The sequence below is a fragment of the Vipera berus genome, assembly GCF_964194415.1.
Source record: "Vipera berus genome assembly, chromosome: Z".
NCBI lineage: Eukaryota > Metazoa > Chordata > Lepidosauria > Squamata > Viperidae > Vipera > Vipera berus.
Genome location: NC_138205.1, coordinates 14,479,968 through 14,498,979, shown reverse-complemented (window position 1 = coordinate 14,498,979; position 19,012 = coordinate 14,479,968). Strand labels below are relative to the sequence as shown.

The 19,012-nt window shown below is 45.9% G+C and overlaps 1 protein-coding gene across 3 annotated transcripts; it reads left to right on the top strand.

Annotated features, from left to right (window-relative positions):
* The first annotated feature begins 628 nt into the window (after positions 1 to 628).
* On the top strand, positions 629 to 14,210 carry LOC308677510 (proline-rich protein 14-like). Of its 3 annotated transcripts, none has more exons than XM_081343967.1 (12): positions 629 to 835; positions 4,484 to 4,675; positions 4,814 to 5,084; positions 6,010 to 6,140; positions 6,226 to 6,484; positions 6,603 to 6,652; positions 6,907 to 6,992; positions 7,509 to 8,229; positions 9,924 to 10,023; positions 10,180 to 10,286; positions 10,920 to 10,991; positions 13,355 to 14,210. In XM_081343967.1, exons 2-12 carry the CDS (start codon positions 4,581 to 4,583, stop codon positions 13,602 to 13,604), a joined length of 2,142 nt encoding a protein of 713 aa, XP_081200093.1. In that variant the 5' UTR covers positions 629 to 835; positions 4,484 to 4,580; the 3' UTR covers positions 13,605 to 14,210. The 3 variants fall into 3 exon arrangements, with proteins under 3 accessions (XP_081200093.1, XP_081200092.1, XP_081200094.1); XM_081343966.1 differs by having other exon boundaries at positions 693 to 936; XM_081343968.1 differs by lacking the exon at positions 10,180 to 10,286 and having other exon boundaries at positions 693 to 936; positions 13,355 to 13,484.
* Positions 14,211 to 19,012: the final 4,802 nt, after the last annotated feature.

The following is a 19,012-nucleotide window of genomic DNA, read 5'->3' as shown; positions in this document are numbered from 1 at the left end:
GAGTAAAGAGATGGAGAAAGTACCGGGTCTTTAAATCTTTGGCCCTCCCCTCAAATGGCGGCGCCCTAAACGGCGCCATCTAAAATCTGCCTTATTCCAAAATGGCTACCGATTTTAGAGGGGGTGCCTTATTTTGAGAGCCTCCCTTTTCTTGCCCACACCCAAAATGTTCGGCCTTATTGACTTCAACACTCCGTTGACTCGAACCAAGAGAGCGGTTATAATGTTTTTCTTGCAACGCAATGTCTAGTTTCATTTTTTCGCCCCGTTTTGACCGTTGAGTCGGAACTGACGAGGTTGATCCTGTTAATAATAATAAAAACAGAGGCCTCTGGAGCCGAACGGGGCGCTGACGGTGAGGCAGTGACGTCACCGAAGCGTGGACCCTTTAAAAAAAATGGAGGAAATTCGGGACAAGATAAGATATATTTTTCAATAACCTTTTGGTAGACGGGAAATCAGTTTCGAGGGGATAGTGGGAAATGGAACTAAATTGAAACGGGTTCTTTAAAGGCTTTACTAGGTTTAAAAACCGCCCATTCTCTCTCTAAAGACACGCCTCCTGAACCCCCAAGCACCAAAACCAACCCGCCCTTCCCGACCGGGCTCTTCGGCGCCACATACAGGCCTTGACTACAGATTTGCCCACCACTTTCGCCCTAAGTAATGATGGCGATTCTTGAGCCGCCACCGGAGTAAAAAAACAGGAAGCCATTGGCTGCTGCAAGGAAGCAAGGCGGGCCGCTATTGGACGGGCTGGATCTGGAGCAAGATCCGACCGGGCCGGGCCGTGAAGGTGATAAGAAAAGAAGGGCTGAGGGAGGAGGAAAAGCTGGTAAGCGGAGAAAGTGTGTGTGGGGGGGGTCGTGTTTCTCCCCCCCCCGTTGTCGTCTATTTCGCGACGTGACTGCTGTCTCTTCCCTGCGGAGGATGGAGGTGAGATTCCCCCGCGGAGCATGTGGGGGGGGGGAGAGGGGCGCTCGACGGGTCTGCCTGGCGGATGCCGGGGCGCCCCCGGGAAGAGTCGTTGTGAGAACCGAAGCAGCGCTCCTGCCGTTAACGTTGGCAGCTGGGCATCTTCGGCTCGTTCCCTTGGCGACCGTCAGCGCGGGAGCGGCTGCGCGGCTTCTTCTATGTAGGGCGAAGAAGTGGGGGGGGCTGCGCGCGCGTGTGGTCTTTGTGTGTGTGTGTGTCTGTCTGTCTGTCTGTCTGTCTGTCTGTCTGTCTGTCTGTCTGTCTGATATCAACTTGGGTCGGAAGGTACCCCAAAGCTGCAAAACGACCTTCGGCTTTGCGTGAGCCCTAGCCCGGTGTTTTTCAAACTTGGGCGGACGTCACACTCGCCCAGAGCCAGGCGGGCTGGAGAATTTTGGGAATGGAAATCCCCGCCCTCCCGTTTTTAAAAGTTCGAAACGCCTTTTCTGCGGGATCGCTTCCACGCTGCGCTTGAGGGAGTGCCTATATGTCGCCCGAGGTTAAAGCTGCTTCGAGCCCTAGCCCCTGGGGCAGGGGATAGGCAAGCTTGGCTCTTTTACGACTCGTGGACTTCAACTCCCAGAATTCCTGAGCCAACATGGCTCAGCTTGGAAACCTCTGCTTTTCCTCTCAGCTATGCTGACTCAGGAATTCTGGGAGTTGAAGTCCATGAGTCATAAAAGAGCCGAGGTTGCCTACCCCTGCCTTAGACGAAGAATGGGATGGGAGAGATGTTGGAATAATAGTTGCTTCCTTGCTAAGTGGAGGCTCTCTAGCAAAAACAGGATGGACATTTCCTAAAATTATCATCTTGGCAAAACTGGCACTCTTCTTGGCCTCTAATTTCAGACTGGCAAGACTCACTGATGTGAGTTATCTTGATTTAGATAAGATAAGATAATCTTTATTGTCATTTTGTACTGTGGGCACAATGGCGCACATCAAAAATGAAATTTAGTTGCCCGCTATCAGAGTGAGACACATACATGACACCCCCCCAAAAAAACATACTACACACAACATATGTATAGACCCACACCCCTACATATACATAACAACAAAATATTAAAAACTGTCCAAATTTCTGTCCTGTCCCATGATTTGGCCTTTGTTGTTTCTCTCCCCCCCACACACACACACTGACAACATTTAACTTTTGTGATATTTGCAAAACCCCCTCTTTATCAATAATGAGGAGCAACCTTAAGAAAAAGAGGGAAAATCATGTAAGGGGGAAAAAAAGTCTGTTCTTAAATATTTTATTAAGTAAACCCCCAGCGTAGGAAAGTGTGTGAAAGCTTTTCACTTCACAGGAATTTGTCATCTGTCAGCTTGGTGGGAAAAGGCTGATGCAAAAGAAAAATTGCTTTTTCTGGCATCTTGCTTGGAAGTCTAAGGAACCTGAAAGCTGATGTACTATTTTGTGTTTTTTTGAATGGTGGTGGTAAAATTGACAATTTTGGATGACTCAAATTGACTTGTACATGTTAGCCTATCATGAGTATTGCTGTTGTTAAAAGATGTGGAGTGATGGTGGTGATGGGGGGTATGAGTTCTGTCCTGGTAAGTACAGTGCCAGTATCCCATTATATAGGGCAGTAAGTATGATGTAGTAGCTAAGGCAACAGACCAGAAGCCACCGGGCTAGAATCTGGGAGATTGTGAGTTCTAGTCCCATTCAGGCACAAAGTCAGCCGGATAATTTTGGGCCAATCACTCAGCCCTAGAAAGTGGACAATGCCAAACCACTTCCAAATATCTTGCCAAAAACACTGCTGAGACTAGTCCAGCAGTCACCAAGAGTCAAATACACACACACACACACACACACACGAGAGAGAGAGAGAGAGAGAGAGAGAGAGAGAGAGAGAGAGAGAGAGAGAGAGAGAGACTGTATAGAGCAGGGATCTTCAAACTTGGCCCTTTTATGACTTGTGGACTTCAACTCCCATAATACCTCAGCCAGTGTGCCTGGCTGAGGAATTCTGGGAGTTGAAGTCCACAAGTCATAAAAGGGCCAAGTTTGAAGACCCCTGGTATAGAGGAACATTCTGGCATGCTGGGAAAGCTTCCCAGCACTATCTGAATTTAACTTTGCCTTATTCTGGAAAACTGCTGTGGGAGGAAGAATGGGTCTCAGCAGCATACTAATTAGATGATTGCTAATGATTCATAATTAGCTTCTCTGAGGCATAATCCCACTTCCTCACTTACCTCCGTGTATTGTGCAGCACCATTTAGAACATTTTTTTTTCTCAACCGTGGCAGCTCCTAAGATGTGTGGGTTCCAATTCCTAGGAATTCTTAGAGTTGAAGACCACACATCTAAAAGTTACCAAGGTAGAGAACCCTGGTTTAGAAAAATAATTTATTTAAAATAGCAGATCTTTCAAACATGAGAGCAGGGTTTGCCATCGTTCTTAGGAAAGCAGGCCCCACCACACACACTTGATCTGCTGTCAAAAAACAGGAAGTAAGTCACTTCCATTGAAGTGTAGCTTATTTTTATTTTCTTAGTAAAAATGAATTCCTTCTCTTGTTTTTTTTAGGATACTCAGATCGGTTAATAGTTTATGAGAATAGAAACTGGTGGAGGGTGGAATATCTTTTAAATAAATGCATTTTGATTCCAAGATGATTAAAAATGATTTTTTTTAAAAAAAATTAAACGATTAAAATTCCAAATTGAAGAAGGTGGGGGAGTCTTCGGAGAAGGGCGGGATATAAATGTAATAAAAATAAAAATAAATAAATAAATAAATAACAGACCTATTAACTATGGATGCATAACAGTTTGATTGTTTCTCAACACTGGCAAATTTGGCAACTTTGAGAGGTGTGGACTGCAATTTGCAGAATTCTGGGAATTGAAGCCCACAAAACGTAAAGCTGCCAAGATTGAAAAACAGTTTTAATTACTTCCACTGAATATCCTTCTTTAAAGAGGCTCTGTTATGTTGGTTGGGTGCCTTATGAACATGTCTTTAGTTAGTAGTGTATTTTGGGCTATTTCAAATTCCTCAGCATTTTGACGCTACCAAACTTATTTAACGTGATCACTTTTTATCATTCTTTTCCTTTTTTTTAAAAAAAGGCTTCTGTGATTGTTATTTCCTTGAGAAATACTTATAGTAGTTCACTACAACAAAATGAGTAGAATTCCTTTGGGGCATACCAAGCCTCAAATTTGCTATCTTTTAGCCATACAAAATCCATCTTTTTTTAAAAAAAATAATAATGTTGCATTTCCCAGCCATTTACTCTGCCATTGTTCTTACCTTGATTTGGGGATATTTTTAAATGAAGTATAGTTTTTCTCATTGCCAATTATTTCAAAACGCAGAGGAAAAGCCTTATGTGTATGTATGTATGTATGTATGTATATATATATATATATATATATATATATATATATATATATATATATATATGTGTGTGTGTGTGTGTGTGTGTGTATGAAATAAGTAAACATGTATTCATTTGGTTTCTCTCCTAACTCACTCTACAGAGAGGTGAGAAGTGAGGTTCTGGTGGAAAAATGGAGGGGCTTCCCAATCCCTGACACCCCCCCCCCCAAAAAAAAGGCGTCGGGTCTGAATCCAGCCATGGAATGCACCCTTCTTGAAGGAACCTCTGTTGGAGATCCTTTGCCATTATCCACTTTTGAGAGGATAGCCAGGCGGCGGAAAGTCATATTCAGGTGAGAGATTGCCACGTCTTTTGTGCAGGAATTCGAAGTGGGAAGAAAGGGAGGAGGAGGAGGAGGAGGAGGAGGAAGAGGAGGAGGAGGAGGAATCAGGCTGTCCTTTTGAGACTTTCTCTCTGTATCCTTTTGCAGGCCTGGATCTGAGGAGGAGAGAACCCCTGTACGTCTTCTGGAGCCTCTGGAGAGAGGCAGAAGAACTTCACCCGCCTTATGTGAGGATGAAAGGTGGTCACCCAAGAAGAGGCAGCGGCTCCAACAAGGCCCCCCGCTCACGGCGGCAGAGGGCAGGGGTGCTTGCGATGGGATGGGAGAGACCCTGTGGCACGTGGCGTCTCCCATGGAGAAGGAAGAGCGAAAGGTGTTGGCTGTTGATCTGGAAGACTTTTCCACAGCCCAAGTGCCTGTAAGGATGCTGTAAAACCCCCGAGTGAATGTTAAGGGGGTTTCTGGGATCGGCTGCCAGGCTGAATGGATGATGTACCTCCCAGGCTTTGCATAGGAAGATGGCAGTTTCCCTCACTACTAGCTGGGACTGGGTGTTCTGTGGTGATAAGCTGGTGCTCATTGAATACAAATGAAATGCGTGAATCGAAACATGATACAGCCACCTGGAATCATCTAGGCGTGAGTCGGGCAGCTATATAAATTTGCTTAATAAATAAAGAATAAAAACCCCAACTTTAAAAATGTCATTTTTACAGATGTCACTTCCCATACCAGATGACCCAGAAAGCTGTCTGGGATTGTTTCAGGCTTGAGGCTTTCTTATTAAGCAGAGACCTTTTGATTCATCCAAGTTGTTTTATGTTTAGAATTCTTTTCAAATCTACAAGTTTATTTTTCCTGTTTCTAACCATTTGCGGGATGACGATGATATAACCTGACATGCGTTTTTTTGGGTTGAATTATTAACGTCTTTAGTACTGACCTATGATGGTGGGGCAGAATGCGACAGGAAAAAGGACACTTCTTACAATCTTGTCTCTCCAAAGCTCTTCACAAACCTTCTGTTCTGAAATTGGGACACTTGCACAGAACAGATGGGTAGATTTCGCAGCCTAAATGTCTCTCCCCAGCTTAGAGGGTCTCAGAGTGCAGGAAATTGTTCAAGTGCCATGTTTTGTATAACCAAATCAGGGGAGTCAATCGTATGATCTGTGGTTCTGCCCGGCACAGCAGGCAAGAGACTAGTTTTATCTTTTTTACCCAAGGGGAGAATTTCTCTTTTGAAGCAAACGCACGACTGGCTTGTGGGATGAGGGAAAGAGGCTTCTTAACCGATGTTCAGAAAGTTGCTTGAAAGTTGGACTCTCTCTCTTTCCGTTCAGGAGATTCCACAAAGATGCTCCCTTTCAGAAAGGGCTGCCTTGTTTCCTTCCTCAAAACCCCTCCAGCTGACATGGGAGAATGAGGCCAAAGTTTCCTGGTCAGGAAACGGACAGGATAGCGCTGTGTGCAGGTGAGCCAAGGAGCCAGGAGGCAAAATGTTGACAAGTGTGGTTTGTGGATATCGGCAGCTACCTGTCTTGTCTTGCTTCCCCCAGATCGCTTCTCCCTAAGGTAGGTTGCCAGCCCTGCCAAGGACCTCCGGAGCAGTTGGCTCACACAGTTGGCTGGCCGTTGAGGGACCAAAGACTCTGCCCCCCTCACTGCCATGATTCGGAGCGCCTGCAAGCCAAGAGGCAGCGCCTGCAGAACAGAGTCCCTATAATAAACGGGAGAGAGGAAACAGGGGCCAGCCCAGGAGAGGAGGCTCATCGGCCGATCCCTGCTTTGGAGGACTCTCAGTTGAACCAAGCCCAGGTGAGTTTACTGCGGGGAAATCACCTTGGGGAATGCGACACGGGGGCAAACCTTTCACCTGGTGGGGGTCAGGGAAAGGTGGCCACCTTTTGGTTCAGACCTCTTCTCTCGCCGGCAGGATGCCAGCACTGGCAAGGAGCTTCTGAGGAACTTTCCACCCCCTTGCAGGTGAGCATTTCCACTTTAGGGTAGAGGAATGACTAAACCGTCCTCCTCCCTTCACCAGGATTACGGTTGTGCGGCCAAACAGATCTCGAGAGTTGCTTTCCTTCACGGGCTGCCCTCCAGGTGTGTTAGCCTTCCAGGTACCGCGATTGCCAAACATCCTCCAGAGTGGGAGTCTTAGGCTGTTCCGGCACATCATTAAACTGAAGAGCGAAAATGATTGCCCATCGCTTCACACTCTTTCTGCTCTTGCTCAGGAGTGATCAGCGAGAATTGCCTCGTCAGTCGTCAAGCTTAGGAAAGTCGGTGCCTTCAGATCTACGTGACCAGGAGCACTGCACAGGTTGGTGGAGCTCTGAACTAAAAAAAAGTCACCTGGCAGCACGCACAGTACACGTTACACCTAAATACCGATAGCAAAAGCGATCGCCCTTCCTGTGGCCAAGGGCTGCATGGCCAACACACCAAAGTATTTGGCAATATTTTTTAACCGTGGCGACTTAAATCGTGTGGACTCCAATTCCCAGAATTCCCCAGCCCGCCACGGTTAAGAAATACTAATGTAAGGGGAAAAGGAATTCTTTTCTATCTTGATCGGTGATGAGAATGCCTCCTCTTCCCTTTATTTATTAGTCTTGAGATACTAGCTAGCATGAGAGACACAAATGTTGAGGATGAAAATGAAGCCGAACTACTATGCCCTTGTAACTATTTAGCAATATTGCTATGCAGCAGAGAGAGCGAGCAAGAAAAGAGGAACAGTGTTTGAACATCTCGTGTAAATGGCCCTCAAGATACTTCTGCTTTTCCTCTATGACCCGCTTCCTGTGCAACAGCTTTTTCTTTCCCCTTCCATCAGGTCCGTCCTCTCAAGCATCCAGCCTTACCTCGGCTTTGACTCTCTTGCGTCCGTCTTTGGTCCCCCGCTTCAGGCCTTGGGGCCTGGCCCCAGTCTTCCAAAGCATGCGTTCGAAACTTGAAGCCTTTGCCGACATCTTCTTCAGCCCATCCAAACCATCCCTGCCGCCTGCTGAGGCGTCTCCGTCCCCGTCCCCGCGTCCTCCAGCAAGTGTGGACGAAGCGGCCGCAACTCCGCCAGCCACCCCTCCTCGCCCAGGAGTCAAGATCGAGGTGAAAATTGCCATTTCTGAGCCGCGTCCCCGCAAGAGGAGCTCTTGCCGCGAGGAGGAGAAGGAAGAAGCGAACCGCCTGGTGGTGAGCGGGAGACCCCCCATCCACCAGTGGCGCTTGAGCCAAGGAGAGCCAGCTTTGCAGCCCCGCCTTGGACGTAGCTACTCCTGCCCTGATTTTCCTAGAGCCCGCTCTTGGCAAAATGTCTCTTTGGTGCTTTCTCCCTCGCCGCAGCTGCGGCAACGCCGACACACGGTTTGCAGTCTGGAAGTATCCCGAGAACTGGACCGTCCCACGTTGCCCTGCCTGCGTAAGGAAGTGTACCCCTTCAGCACTCCCCCTGCCCGCCTCTTGCCAAGACCCTTGGTCCACACTGCCCACTGTGATCCGTCCTCCTGCTCTTCCCTCGCGCCATCCTGCTGTCACGAACCTGACCCGGCGCATTCCAGGTAAAAGCTTTTTCCTTCCCTGTTCCCCAAAGATGTATGTTACCCCACCCCAAGAAGGCGAGAGTAATCCTGAAGGCAGAAGCATAACGCTTCACCTCCTGGCTGCTGGTTGAAAGGAAGGGCAAGAAGGGAACAGGATCCTTGATCCCTCCCCGTGGAAAGGCTGGATCTTTCTATAGCAGCGATCCCCAACCTTTCTGGCTTTGTGGACCGGCAGGGTTGGGGAGGGAGAGGGAATGGTTAACATGCGAGCAGCAGGCGAGCACACGGGGTGGGGGGCTCCATTTGCGTGAATGATGGGCACACACCCATGCTGCTTGCACAAATGGAGCTGCTCGCATGCTGCTTCCATGGCCCAGGTCCAAACGGGCCAGGGCCTGGTAGTGGGCTGGGGGTTGGGGTCCCCTTTTTACAGCATCTTTCCTATGTTGAGAGATTTGGGGTGACTTATTCTTGGACTCCATTCCCAGCCAGCATGACCTGGACTAAAGGAGGTGCACAGGTAATCTTTGACTTAACCGCAATTCATTTAGTGAGCGAAGTTACAACAGTGTTGGGAAAAGTGTCTTATGACCATTTTTCACACTCGCACCGATTTCATTATCCCCGTGGTCACATGATCCAAATTCAGACGCTTGGCAGCTGGTTCATAATTTATGACGGTCCCAGTGTCCCGGGGGGGGGGGGTTCACGTGATGCCCCTTTTGCGACATTCCGACAAGCAAAGTCAACGCGGCAGCCAGCTGCACTTAGAAGCCGGGCGACTAACTTAACGACTGCAATGATGCACTTCACAGATGTGGCAAGGGAGGTCGCAAAACGGGGCAAAACTCATTTATCGACTGTCTCACTTAGCCACCGACATTTTGGGCTCAGTTGTGGTCGTAAGTCGAGGACGACCTGCAGTCCCAAGAATACATTGGAGGCCATTGTCTGCTTCTTTTTATGATTTTGAGCAAGAGGATTGGAAAGCTGTTCTTTAAGATCAAGGTTACACCAGGCCGGGATCCCCTGAGGTCCACTTGTCCCTAAGACTAAGGCATAGCAGATGATGCTGAGGCTGCTGATGGAATGGATCCCAGTACAGAAACTGAAGAGAGTATTGCTGGAGGGGAAAATAGCCAGAGGGCAGCTGACTCCCAGAACTGTGGTAGGGTTAACAGGATGTTTTCTTTTTTTTAATAATATTTTATTAATTTTCCAATTTTACATTTGAGTATTTAAAAAGCAACGAGGTGACTGGGTTAATCAATAGTTCAATACACCGCCCTGAGTCCTTCGGGAGAAGGGCGGTATAGAAATTCAATAAATAAATAGTTGCATTTCCGATTCTTGACTAGCTCTGGAATCTGCATAGGAGACTCGTTACTTCTTTCGCTTTCCTCCTTGCTCCACCTCTCTTACAACTAACTCCCACGAAGGGCTGCATATTTAATGGGTCCTCCTGTTCAGCCAGCTTGCTTTCTTTTCCTTATAAGAAGTGTTGGACTACACAGCTCTTGGTTGTCCATGCGGAGGATGAGGGTTTTTGTAATTGTAACACAGCTGGAAACTGAGGGAGGAGGAGGAGGAAAAAAGACTCATTTGAATTCTTTTCCTGTCCTCCTCTGAACCGAATGAGCAGGTTTCTCCGACGGGGAGAACATCTGGACTGTTTTTGACCTGTACATGATGGGTTTCTTTTGTCTTTTCAGGAATCCCTCCCTCTCCCCAGATGGTGGGCAAAGGGTGCCCGCCGTTGGGCCAGGCGCGGATGCATCACATCGGTTGATGCTTTCGGAAGATGAGATGAAGGTCAGTCACCGTTTGAGGTGGGGCCTAACAGAGGAAGCGCTGTGCAGTGAGGGGTTGGGGGGTGGCTTAAGATGCGCTCTCTGTCTCTCTCTCGGGATTGGCTGGGTCCCGTCACGCCCATTCTTATCCCCACTTTAATTTCCCTAAAACCCGCAGGGATCCCAAGAGAACACTGTAGGGAAAGTGTCCTGCATAAAAATCCGCAAGACGCCAGCCAAGCACCAGGCCAGTCTCACCCCCATGGGCCTTCCCCGTCCAGCCAGGTGAGAGCATGCCCTAAACAAAGTGGGAGAACGGGCCCCAAATGAAAATGCTTCTGCAGAAAGACGGGGGTGAGCTTCAAAAGAACCCAATGGCGGCCTGTGACCTTAGGATCCAGATTCTCCCTGAGCCCAACCGCGGGGGGGGGGGGGCAGCATGTAAGCAGAAAGGGCTGGGCCTTGCCCCAGAGTTAAAGTTCTGCTGCTGGGTCGTTTGCTTTTCAATTGCATTGAAACAGATCTAGGACTTGCACCTTCTGGTGGTGGATCAGAGTCCACCCTTTTTTTTTTTTTTTGAACGCTGAAGAACATTTATTTATTTATTTAATTAAATTTCTATACCGCCCTATTCCCGAAGGACTTTTAAGAACAGGACTTAAAAGAGAAGGGAGTCCTGGAACCTCGCCTCGGAGATATTTTTCAAAGATGCTCTGGACAGTATGGCCCAGTGAGCAGTCCTGACAAGATCGAATGGAATGGCAGGCTAAGCAACTTGTCTGAAAATTGAGCAGACTGTAACTTTATACCCTGTGAGAAAATGTTTTTTCTGCAGAACAATTCTCCTATCTCACAGATATCTTTCCCTACTGGCCAAGTTATCCCTAGGTAATATGTTCTCTTTCTCTGCTTTCTCAGGCTGAACAAGAAGGAGTTCAGTCTGGAGGAGATTTACACGAACAAGAACTATCACACACCCACCGAGAAGAGGTGAGAAGGCTGGCTAATGGCTTGTATGGTCCCTGGTCCAGGTTGCCCAGGCTGATACATGGTGGAGTCACAAGGTGGTGGAACCTGACCATCTATACACTCTGGTTTAATGGATCAACAGCTTTGTGGGGGGAAAAATATGAGTTCTGCAAACCGTAGTTAAGCAAAGCACAATACAACATTTGTGTTCAATCTAGGACTCACAGTAGCCAAGTAGAGTCAACACACTTGAAAAAAGAAATGCTTTGGCAATTTCTAACCAAAGATTGGCTGGGAAGGTCGAGAGAAATGATTTGAAGGGCACTCCGTGGAAGAAAGCTGACATGTATAAAAGTACCGGATTGTTTCATGGTAGAAGACAATTGCTTTGGAGGAGCAGTGTTAAAAGAACACTAGTGAAGTATCAGCTACGTGTTGCTTTAGCACGGAGTTTCTCCACCTCGGCAATTTTAAGATGCGTGGACTTTTAACTCCCAGAAATCCCCCAGGCCAGCATGAGTGAAGCCCACACTTCTTTCATTCCAGAATGCCAGCTGGGGAAATTCTGGGAGTCGAAAGCCACACATTTAAAGTTGCTGAAGTTGAGACTTCCGGTTTGCATCACGGTGGAACAGGATGTAGGAAGGCAGGGCTCTGCCTTCCGCGCCCGATTTCGCCCTGTTGGGGGCCCTAAAAAGGGCCTAAAATCGCCCCAAAGAGGCAATGAAGAGGAGGGGTGCCTTGTTGATCACGGAGAGAAATCGAGGGAGAAAGAACTGGGAGTTGTTTAAGGAATATAAATAGGTGGAATTCCCCCCGCCCCCAAAATACCCTACCTAAATTGTCTCCCTTGTGCCAAGCAATTTTTACAAAAATAGAAAGAAAATTCCTGGGCAATCCAATTGCCCTGGCTTGGAAAGTGACTTGGCAAAGAAAGAAAGCGACAGATTTAAAAAACAGAAGATTTGACCTTTTAGAGGGGAGATTGTATGTTTAAATACTTCTTTGAATGATTAAAAGAACAAAAGTCTTTTAGATATAATTAGACTGTTATAATGAAAGATATGATTTAGAATTGAGATAGCATTCCCCCCCCTTTTTTTGATATGGGAAATATGAAGAGGAGGATTGATTTGGATAAAACTTTCAGCTACAGAAATGTACTTAATATTGAGGAAATCATAACTGATAAAGATATTTCAAATACTGATGGGAAATTGAACTTTAAGAGGAGCATGAAAAACAGGATATTGCTCAATGAACTGATATTGATTTAGGAATTGATATTATTACTTGTATGATATTAGTAAAACCTGACGAAGATGCTTATATCTAACTCTGTATACATTAACAGTACCAAAAATTGTAATGGTGTAATGAAGGGAAAATGGAAAAAATAATGGAGAAGAAAGGAGGATCAGGGAAAAAATACTATTGTGTAGTATTGAACAGATTTATATTTGAACCCAGACAACATGTTGTTTACTAAGCTCCAAAGACTGTAATTTTTAAAAATTAATGAAACTTTTACAAAAAAAAAAGTTGCTGAGGTTGAGAAACACTGCGTTAGCATTTGCTCCCTGTTGTGGAAGCAACATGCACGTTATGTTAATTGCATTGGACTCTAATGCACCAGTGAACCACACTTAGCTAGCTGATGGACCACGGAGGACTTATGGAATTCCACACTGAATAACTATGCCAGCCTAGGCTCATCTCACGCTTCCCATTTACTGCCGTCATGCAGAATTTCTGGGCTATTTTCTATAGGAGGGTTTCTCAATCTGTGGTCCGCAGACCCCTGAAAGGCTGTGATGTTGTCACAGGGGGTCTGCGAAGGCGTGAAGAAATGTTATGATTTAAATCTTGTTAAGTCTTGCTGGTCCGTGGCCACAAAAGATATTGAAAGGGGGGGGTCCACGGTGAAGAAAAAGTTGAGAACCACTGCACCATAGTAAATGTCCCTTTTAGAATCTTCTCATCCATGGGGTGGGTCAAGCAGTTCTTTTAACAAACGAGCAGTGAATACTTTGCGATAGAGGTGTTTTTCCTTGTCTTCACATTTTATCCCCCTTCCCTTTTTTCGCTCTTGATTTTGTGTGCACCCACTGAGAAGATTGCCAAAATTGTCTGATGACATCGCACTTCCATGCCTTACATCCAGAATGTGGTCTGCACTTAACGATTGCGTGAACATTGGCATATCTCTCTTTCTCTCTCACTCACACACACACACACACACACACCATGCTGCTAAATATTGGGAGCAGTTTTACAGTTCCTGTGTGACAGCTACCAGCCTAAGCTGGTCTCGCTATTGGGAACCTCAGAGACGGTTTTCCCCTTTTTAAATTTGGTGTCCCATCTCCTCTTTCTCCTTGCAGGTCATTTGAGACCATATTTGAGGTACCACTGGAACGCAACGGAGCCCTTGTCTTCACCAGCCAACGCAAGCTGAAGAGGGCAATGGAGTTCAGGGAGGTGGGCCTTCCCCGTAAGCAACGCAAACCCCGCCTCCGGAAAGGACGGAGGGCAAAGGGGAGACGAGCCCAGCCCCCGTCCGCTGAACTGGAGGAGATGCTACAGCAAAAACTGGCTGAACTGGATGCCCTGTTTGAGGAGGAAGTGTGTTGAGCCGAGTCTACAGAAACGTATCTATAGGAGTCCTTTCCTTCCCACCTTCCCCAAAGCACTTATCCCTCAAACTACTCATAAATTGTCTAATTTTTTCCCCCCAAGCACCAAAGTCACCCCAAGCACTCCAATCTTTTTCCCTGGTTCTCTTTATTCTCTCTATCATCCCTACCTATTGATCTTCAGTGACAGGTGTTTCATCATCCGGGGATCCTATGTTGCCTTCCCAACCACAGATAAATGTTCTTATGAACATGGGGCTAGATGCCACGCAGCACCCTCCCTCAGCTAACTGCCTCCTGGCCTGATGTTTTTTTCCTTTGGCTCACCAGTCTGAAGAAGAAAATGTTGGTGGGCCCCAGAATTGGTGGCATCCATTCCTCGCATCCTGCTTCCAACGCACAGTCAAGACTTTCAGGGCCTGAGTTAGGAAGAGGATGTGGATCATCTGATCAAGATTTAGCACAGCAAGGGACGCATCCAACGACGAGGAGATCAAGTTACCCCTGTTCTGTGGTTGCCATTTTGATTCAACCAGAAAACCCATCGATTGCAAAGGAATGGCAGGCGAGAAAGAGCAAAACCAGGCTTGTAACGGAGGTAGGGGGGGGGAAACAAAATAATGGAAGGGAAGATGTGTCAAAAAGCTCAGAAAGGAGATGTCTCAGAAAGGATTGCTAAAACATAAATGGCTGTGAATCCTGCTTCAATATTCCAAGTTTGAATGGACTTCCTGGGGTTGTGTTCTGTTAGGCATGGTGGGATGGGGGAGTTGTTTGCATTTTTGTATTAATCTATATTTCTAATAAACTTTTATGCTTGGAAGGAAAAAAATAGTGGGTTTTTTCCCCAATTCTTTTTTTCCCCGATCTTGTTTATGAGGGTAGCAAAAATAGCTCATAGGAAATGTCTATGGCAGACATGTCAAACACAAGGCCCGGGGGGCCAGATCCGGCCTGCGAAGTGGTTTCATGCGGCCCGCGAAGCCATCCTGGAAACAGTGAGGGAACGGCCCCCACTGCCTTGGCCCAGAGACCCTCAGATCTGTCCCACTCCTGCCCAGGCCCCCATAGGCACCCTTGATGCGAACGATGTAGAGCTGGCCATGCCCACCCAGTAGGCCGTATGCACTCTGGCCACACCCACCCAGTAGGCCACACCCACCCAGTAGGCCACACCTACCCGGCCCCCTGAGGGCAACCATAATGCTGATGCGGCCCTCAATGAAATTGAGTTTGACACCCACTCTATGGAGATTCTCAGTCATCCAGGCCATGGTTGTCTCAAAGGTGTTTTTTCAAAAGGCAATTGGACAATGGTTTTTTTTTTCCCCCTTGAAGAAGTAGTTGTTTTGCTTTTCATCCAAGAAGCTTCATCAGTTCTGTCTGGCCGGTGGTGGTGGTGGTGGTGGAGAATGAAAAGATTAGTTCCGACAAGATGCGGTGTTTGTGTAGATGGATGGAAAGATTATATTTTTTTTGCAGTCATCTGGTCATTACTACTCTCTCTGAAAGCTGTCGAGGTTACTTGGAGGTCACCTGAACCAGAGTGGAAATGGGTGTGTAATCTTGGAACTGCTGAAAGGATTGCGTTGTAGACAAGGGAAACAGTGTAATATCCTTCCCCACCCCCCCAAACATCCTGTCAGATCAACCATCCAGCCAGAACTGATGAAGCTTCTTGGGTGAGAAGCAAAACTTCTTCCTCAAGGGAAAAAAACAGTACGGTTGCCTTTTGAAAAGGCACCTTTGAGACAGCTCATATGTAAGTGTCAAGGCCGGTGCTCCGTCCAGATCTAGCAAACGGAAGATGCAGCAATGGATCTGCTTCATTTGACGCCACAGGGCCAAGTTTCTTGTGATTGACTTTCCCTGAAGCATTCGTTTCAAGACACAGATAGTAAAAACTAACTAGTACTCTTAATCTCTTTCTTTCGTGGTTGGTGCCGCAGCCTTCAACTAGTAGCAAGAGACTTTTTTATTATTTCGGTTGGGAAGAAAAAATCTTGCCCTAAATACATTTGGTTGTCTTCCCTGTTGCTCTGTGCTTCTATTTACTATCAAAATATATTTCTAGAATAAATTATGCAACAGACTTGTATAGCACCCTATCATCTGTGCCAGGGCTCTTCAAACTTGGCCCTTTTATGACTTGGGGACTTCAACTCCCAGCTGGCTGAGGAATTCTGGGAGTTGAAATCCACAAGTCATAAAAGAGCCAAGTTTGAAGACCCCTGCTGCTCTATGCCGAGGGTCCCCAACCTGTGGGCAGCGGCCCACTACCGGGCCTTGAGCCTTTCAGAACTGGGCTGTGGAAGTGGTGGACGAGCATGCACACGCATCCCCATTTGTGCAAGCAGCAGGCAAGCATGTACACGCACCCGCTGCTCACGCAAAAGGAGCCGTGCACATGCACTTTCCCGCCACGCACACGGAACCATCCCCTTTCCCCCGCCGGTCCGCAAAGCCAAAAAGGTTGGGGAACTGCTCCATGCCATTTGCAGTAACAGAAAAACAGGGAACTTGTTTCCCCAAATTTAAGAATGTTTCCTTTTGGATGCCCCCAGTTTGAAGGCATGTGTTTATTTAATTTTAATCCCATTTATATCCCGCCCTTCTCCGAAGACTCAGGGCGGCTTACAATTTAAGCACAAACCATTGTGCTTAGCAATTGTTAGAGGCAGAAATGGCTTCTCCATTCTCTCCAAAAACGAGAGTTACAGGTGTCTCCATAATTGTGGGCTATTTTATCTATAGAAGATAATCTCCCCCACTAACAGTACTTGTGTTGCTCTTTAGAATTAGTAGATCAGTGTTTCTCAACCTCAGCAACATCAAGCTGTGTGGTTTCAAACTCAAGTTTCAATTTTTTTCACCGTGGGATATGTTGGTATTTGGGGAACCTATTTTTCCTTGCATCTACACAAGAAGCCACATGCTCCAAAAGCATAACAGAGCAACTTCTCCTGCCTAACAGTTAGGAAAAATGATATTTTCTTTACATTTTTCATTCTTCGTTATTCGAAACGTATTTTACGTGGCTGTGGCTGAATGGTTCAAGTCTTGGTTTCATCAGTTCAAAGGACAAAACTATTTCAGCTTTTTTTTTATTTTGCATACCTTCAATCGGGGTTTATTAAACTCTGTTCTGTGAAACTTTAGGGTTATGGAAAGACTTGAAGTTCCATGAGTGGTTATTGTCATTAAAAAAATGTTACTCAAATGCAAATGCTTTCTTGATCAGGGATTTATTTTTTATTTTTTTGAAAAACTAAGTTTCCTCAACCTGAGAAGTTTGAAAATTTCTGTTCCTGATGTCACTTGTTCTGAGAAGGTTTTCTTCTGACAATTGTTCTACACAGATTGTTGAATAAGAATTGTAGATTTCACCTACCAAAATTCTGGGAGTTAAAGTCAGCATGTGTTGTGAAGGCTGAGAAATAGGGCAACAAGCAACACCAAACAGCGGACCTGTGGATATTCTTCCAGTGTCAGCTACAGGGGCTCATTTGCAGTGATTACTATTGTGTAGATCTGATCATTTCTATCAGAGGGATGGGGTTGGAGATTGGTTTATATATTCCAAATCTTGCCCTTCAGTTCAGTTATTCCATACAATTTTGATTTCTTAACAATGTTGCTCACAGTTAAAATTGCTAGCAGGAATTACTGAGTTTTGTAGCCTTCCCCTGCCTTCTAAGTTTAAATTACATTAGCTTTGTTTTCAGTCTTAACAGCTATTTGTTGAAAATAGCCCGAACAATCACAATCTGAGAGGTGAAAAGAATGGTAGTATTTGTGAAAATTGTCCTCACGTGACTAACTGTATAGTCAATCGCTTTTGGGGCTTTATTTACAACTTGGTAAACACTGTTAACAAACAAGAGAAAAAGGAAAAAAAAATAACACTAAATCAGCTGGAGGGATGTCCAGATTTCTGCAGTACTACATTCACTGTTTCCTTATTTAACAATAAGTCTTTATTGATTAGCCCTTGGGCCATATCAAAATGCAAAGTTCCAGCAACAAATTATTTTAATAAAATTTGATAAAAAGCAATTTAAAATGGAATTTGATCAAATACAATTTAAAATGGAATTAGAATGTTTTCTTATCTAGAATCTGTAAACAACTGAGCGTGAATGGCAGAACTGTTGAGCTAAACTTTGTACATCACAAAGGTTATGTCAGTTTCTGTACACTCACGGATTAAAGGTGCTTAAACTTTCACATGCAACTGGGACTAAGGACAGGACATCTGTTGCTAAATCCTGTTTAAGAACTTTTCTGAAGATGCTAACAGCACAGCTAGAGAAATCTCTGCATACACTGCCTCGCACACATTAGCTGGAAGTAATGTCACTCCACACCAATAAACTGCTGAGAGGTCCTTGGTGCTGAGCTTGCTTGTTTTCCTTGCAGACGTTTCATTACCCTATCTAGGTAACATTATCAGTGCTACCGGTAGTAAGGAGTGCTGTTTGCTGTCAGTTTATATTCTGGTGTCTTGCCTGTCTGGGTGGGTGGGGCGGTCTTAGGGATTCTTTGGTTGTACTGTTTACTGTTGGCTCTTTGGCAGTTTCTTGATTGGGGTATTGCTTACTTGATTGTTGGTCTGATGTTGACCTTGGAGTTAATGCTGATCCGAGTGCTGATTACCACTGGAGAGGTGCTGGAGTCTTTTTTGGCCTGGTTCATTTGTCTTTTTTTGAATAATCTATAGATGTTTTATTTTTTTATTTTAATCCCATTTATATCCCGCCCTTCTCCGAAGACTCAGGGCGGCTTACAAGCTTAGCAGTAGCCTTCATTCTATGTATATGCCTGCTTATTAGGGCTTTCACCCCCCCCCAAGCGGCATTATTACAAAGTCAGCTTAATTGCCCCCAACAATCTGGGTCCTCATTTTACCTACCTCGGAAGGATGGAAGGCTGAGTCAACCTTGAGCCTGGTGGGATGCGAACCTGCACTAATTGCAGGCAGCTGGTGTTACTTAAGGAGGCATTAGCCCACTGCTCCACCAAGGCTGTTGTTAATGTCTACTGTGAAATAATAAACTGCTGCTGTGAAAAAATTACACTGTATGAAATATTGTGCCCAATTTAGTAAGTTTGGGTAACCTTGCTTTGAGGTCTGTTTTAGCTTCCTGGTGCCAGAATGGGGAGCAACCTCAGCACGTTTTAAGAAGGGTGGACTGCATCTCCCAAAAGCCCCCAGCCAGCTGGGGCATTCTGGGAGTTGTAGTCCACCCACCTTCCAAGAAGCCAAGCTTGAAAAACACTGCTCTAAGGCTCCACAGCCAAACATGAGTTAAATGGGTCAGCTCCTGATGTTCTCCTCTACTTAGAATTGCCCAGAATCGTTCCCTTGTTGGAATATGGTGTCATATGACCACTTTATGACGTTAG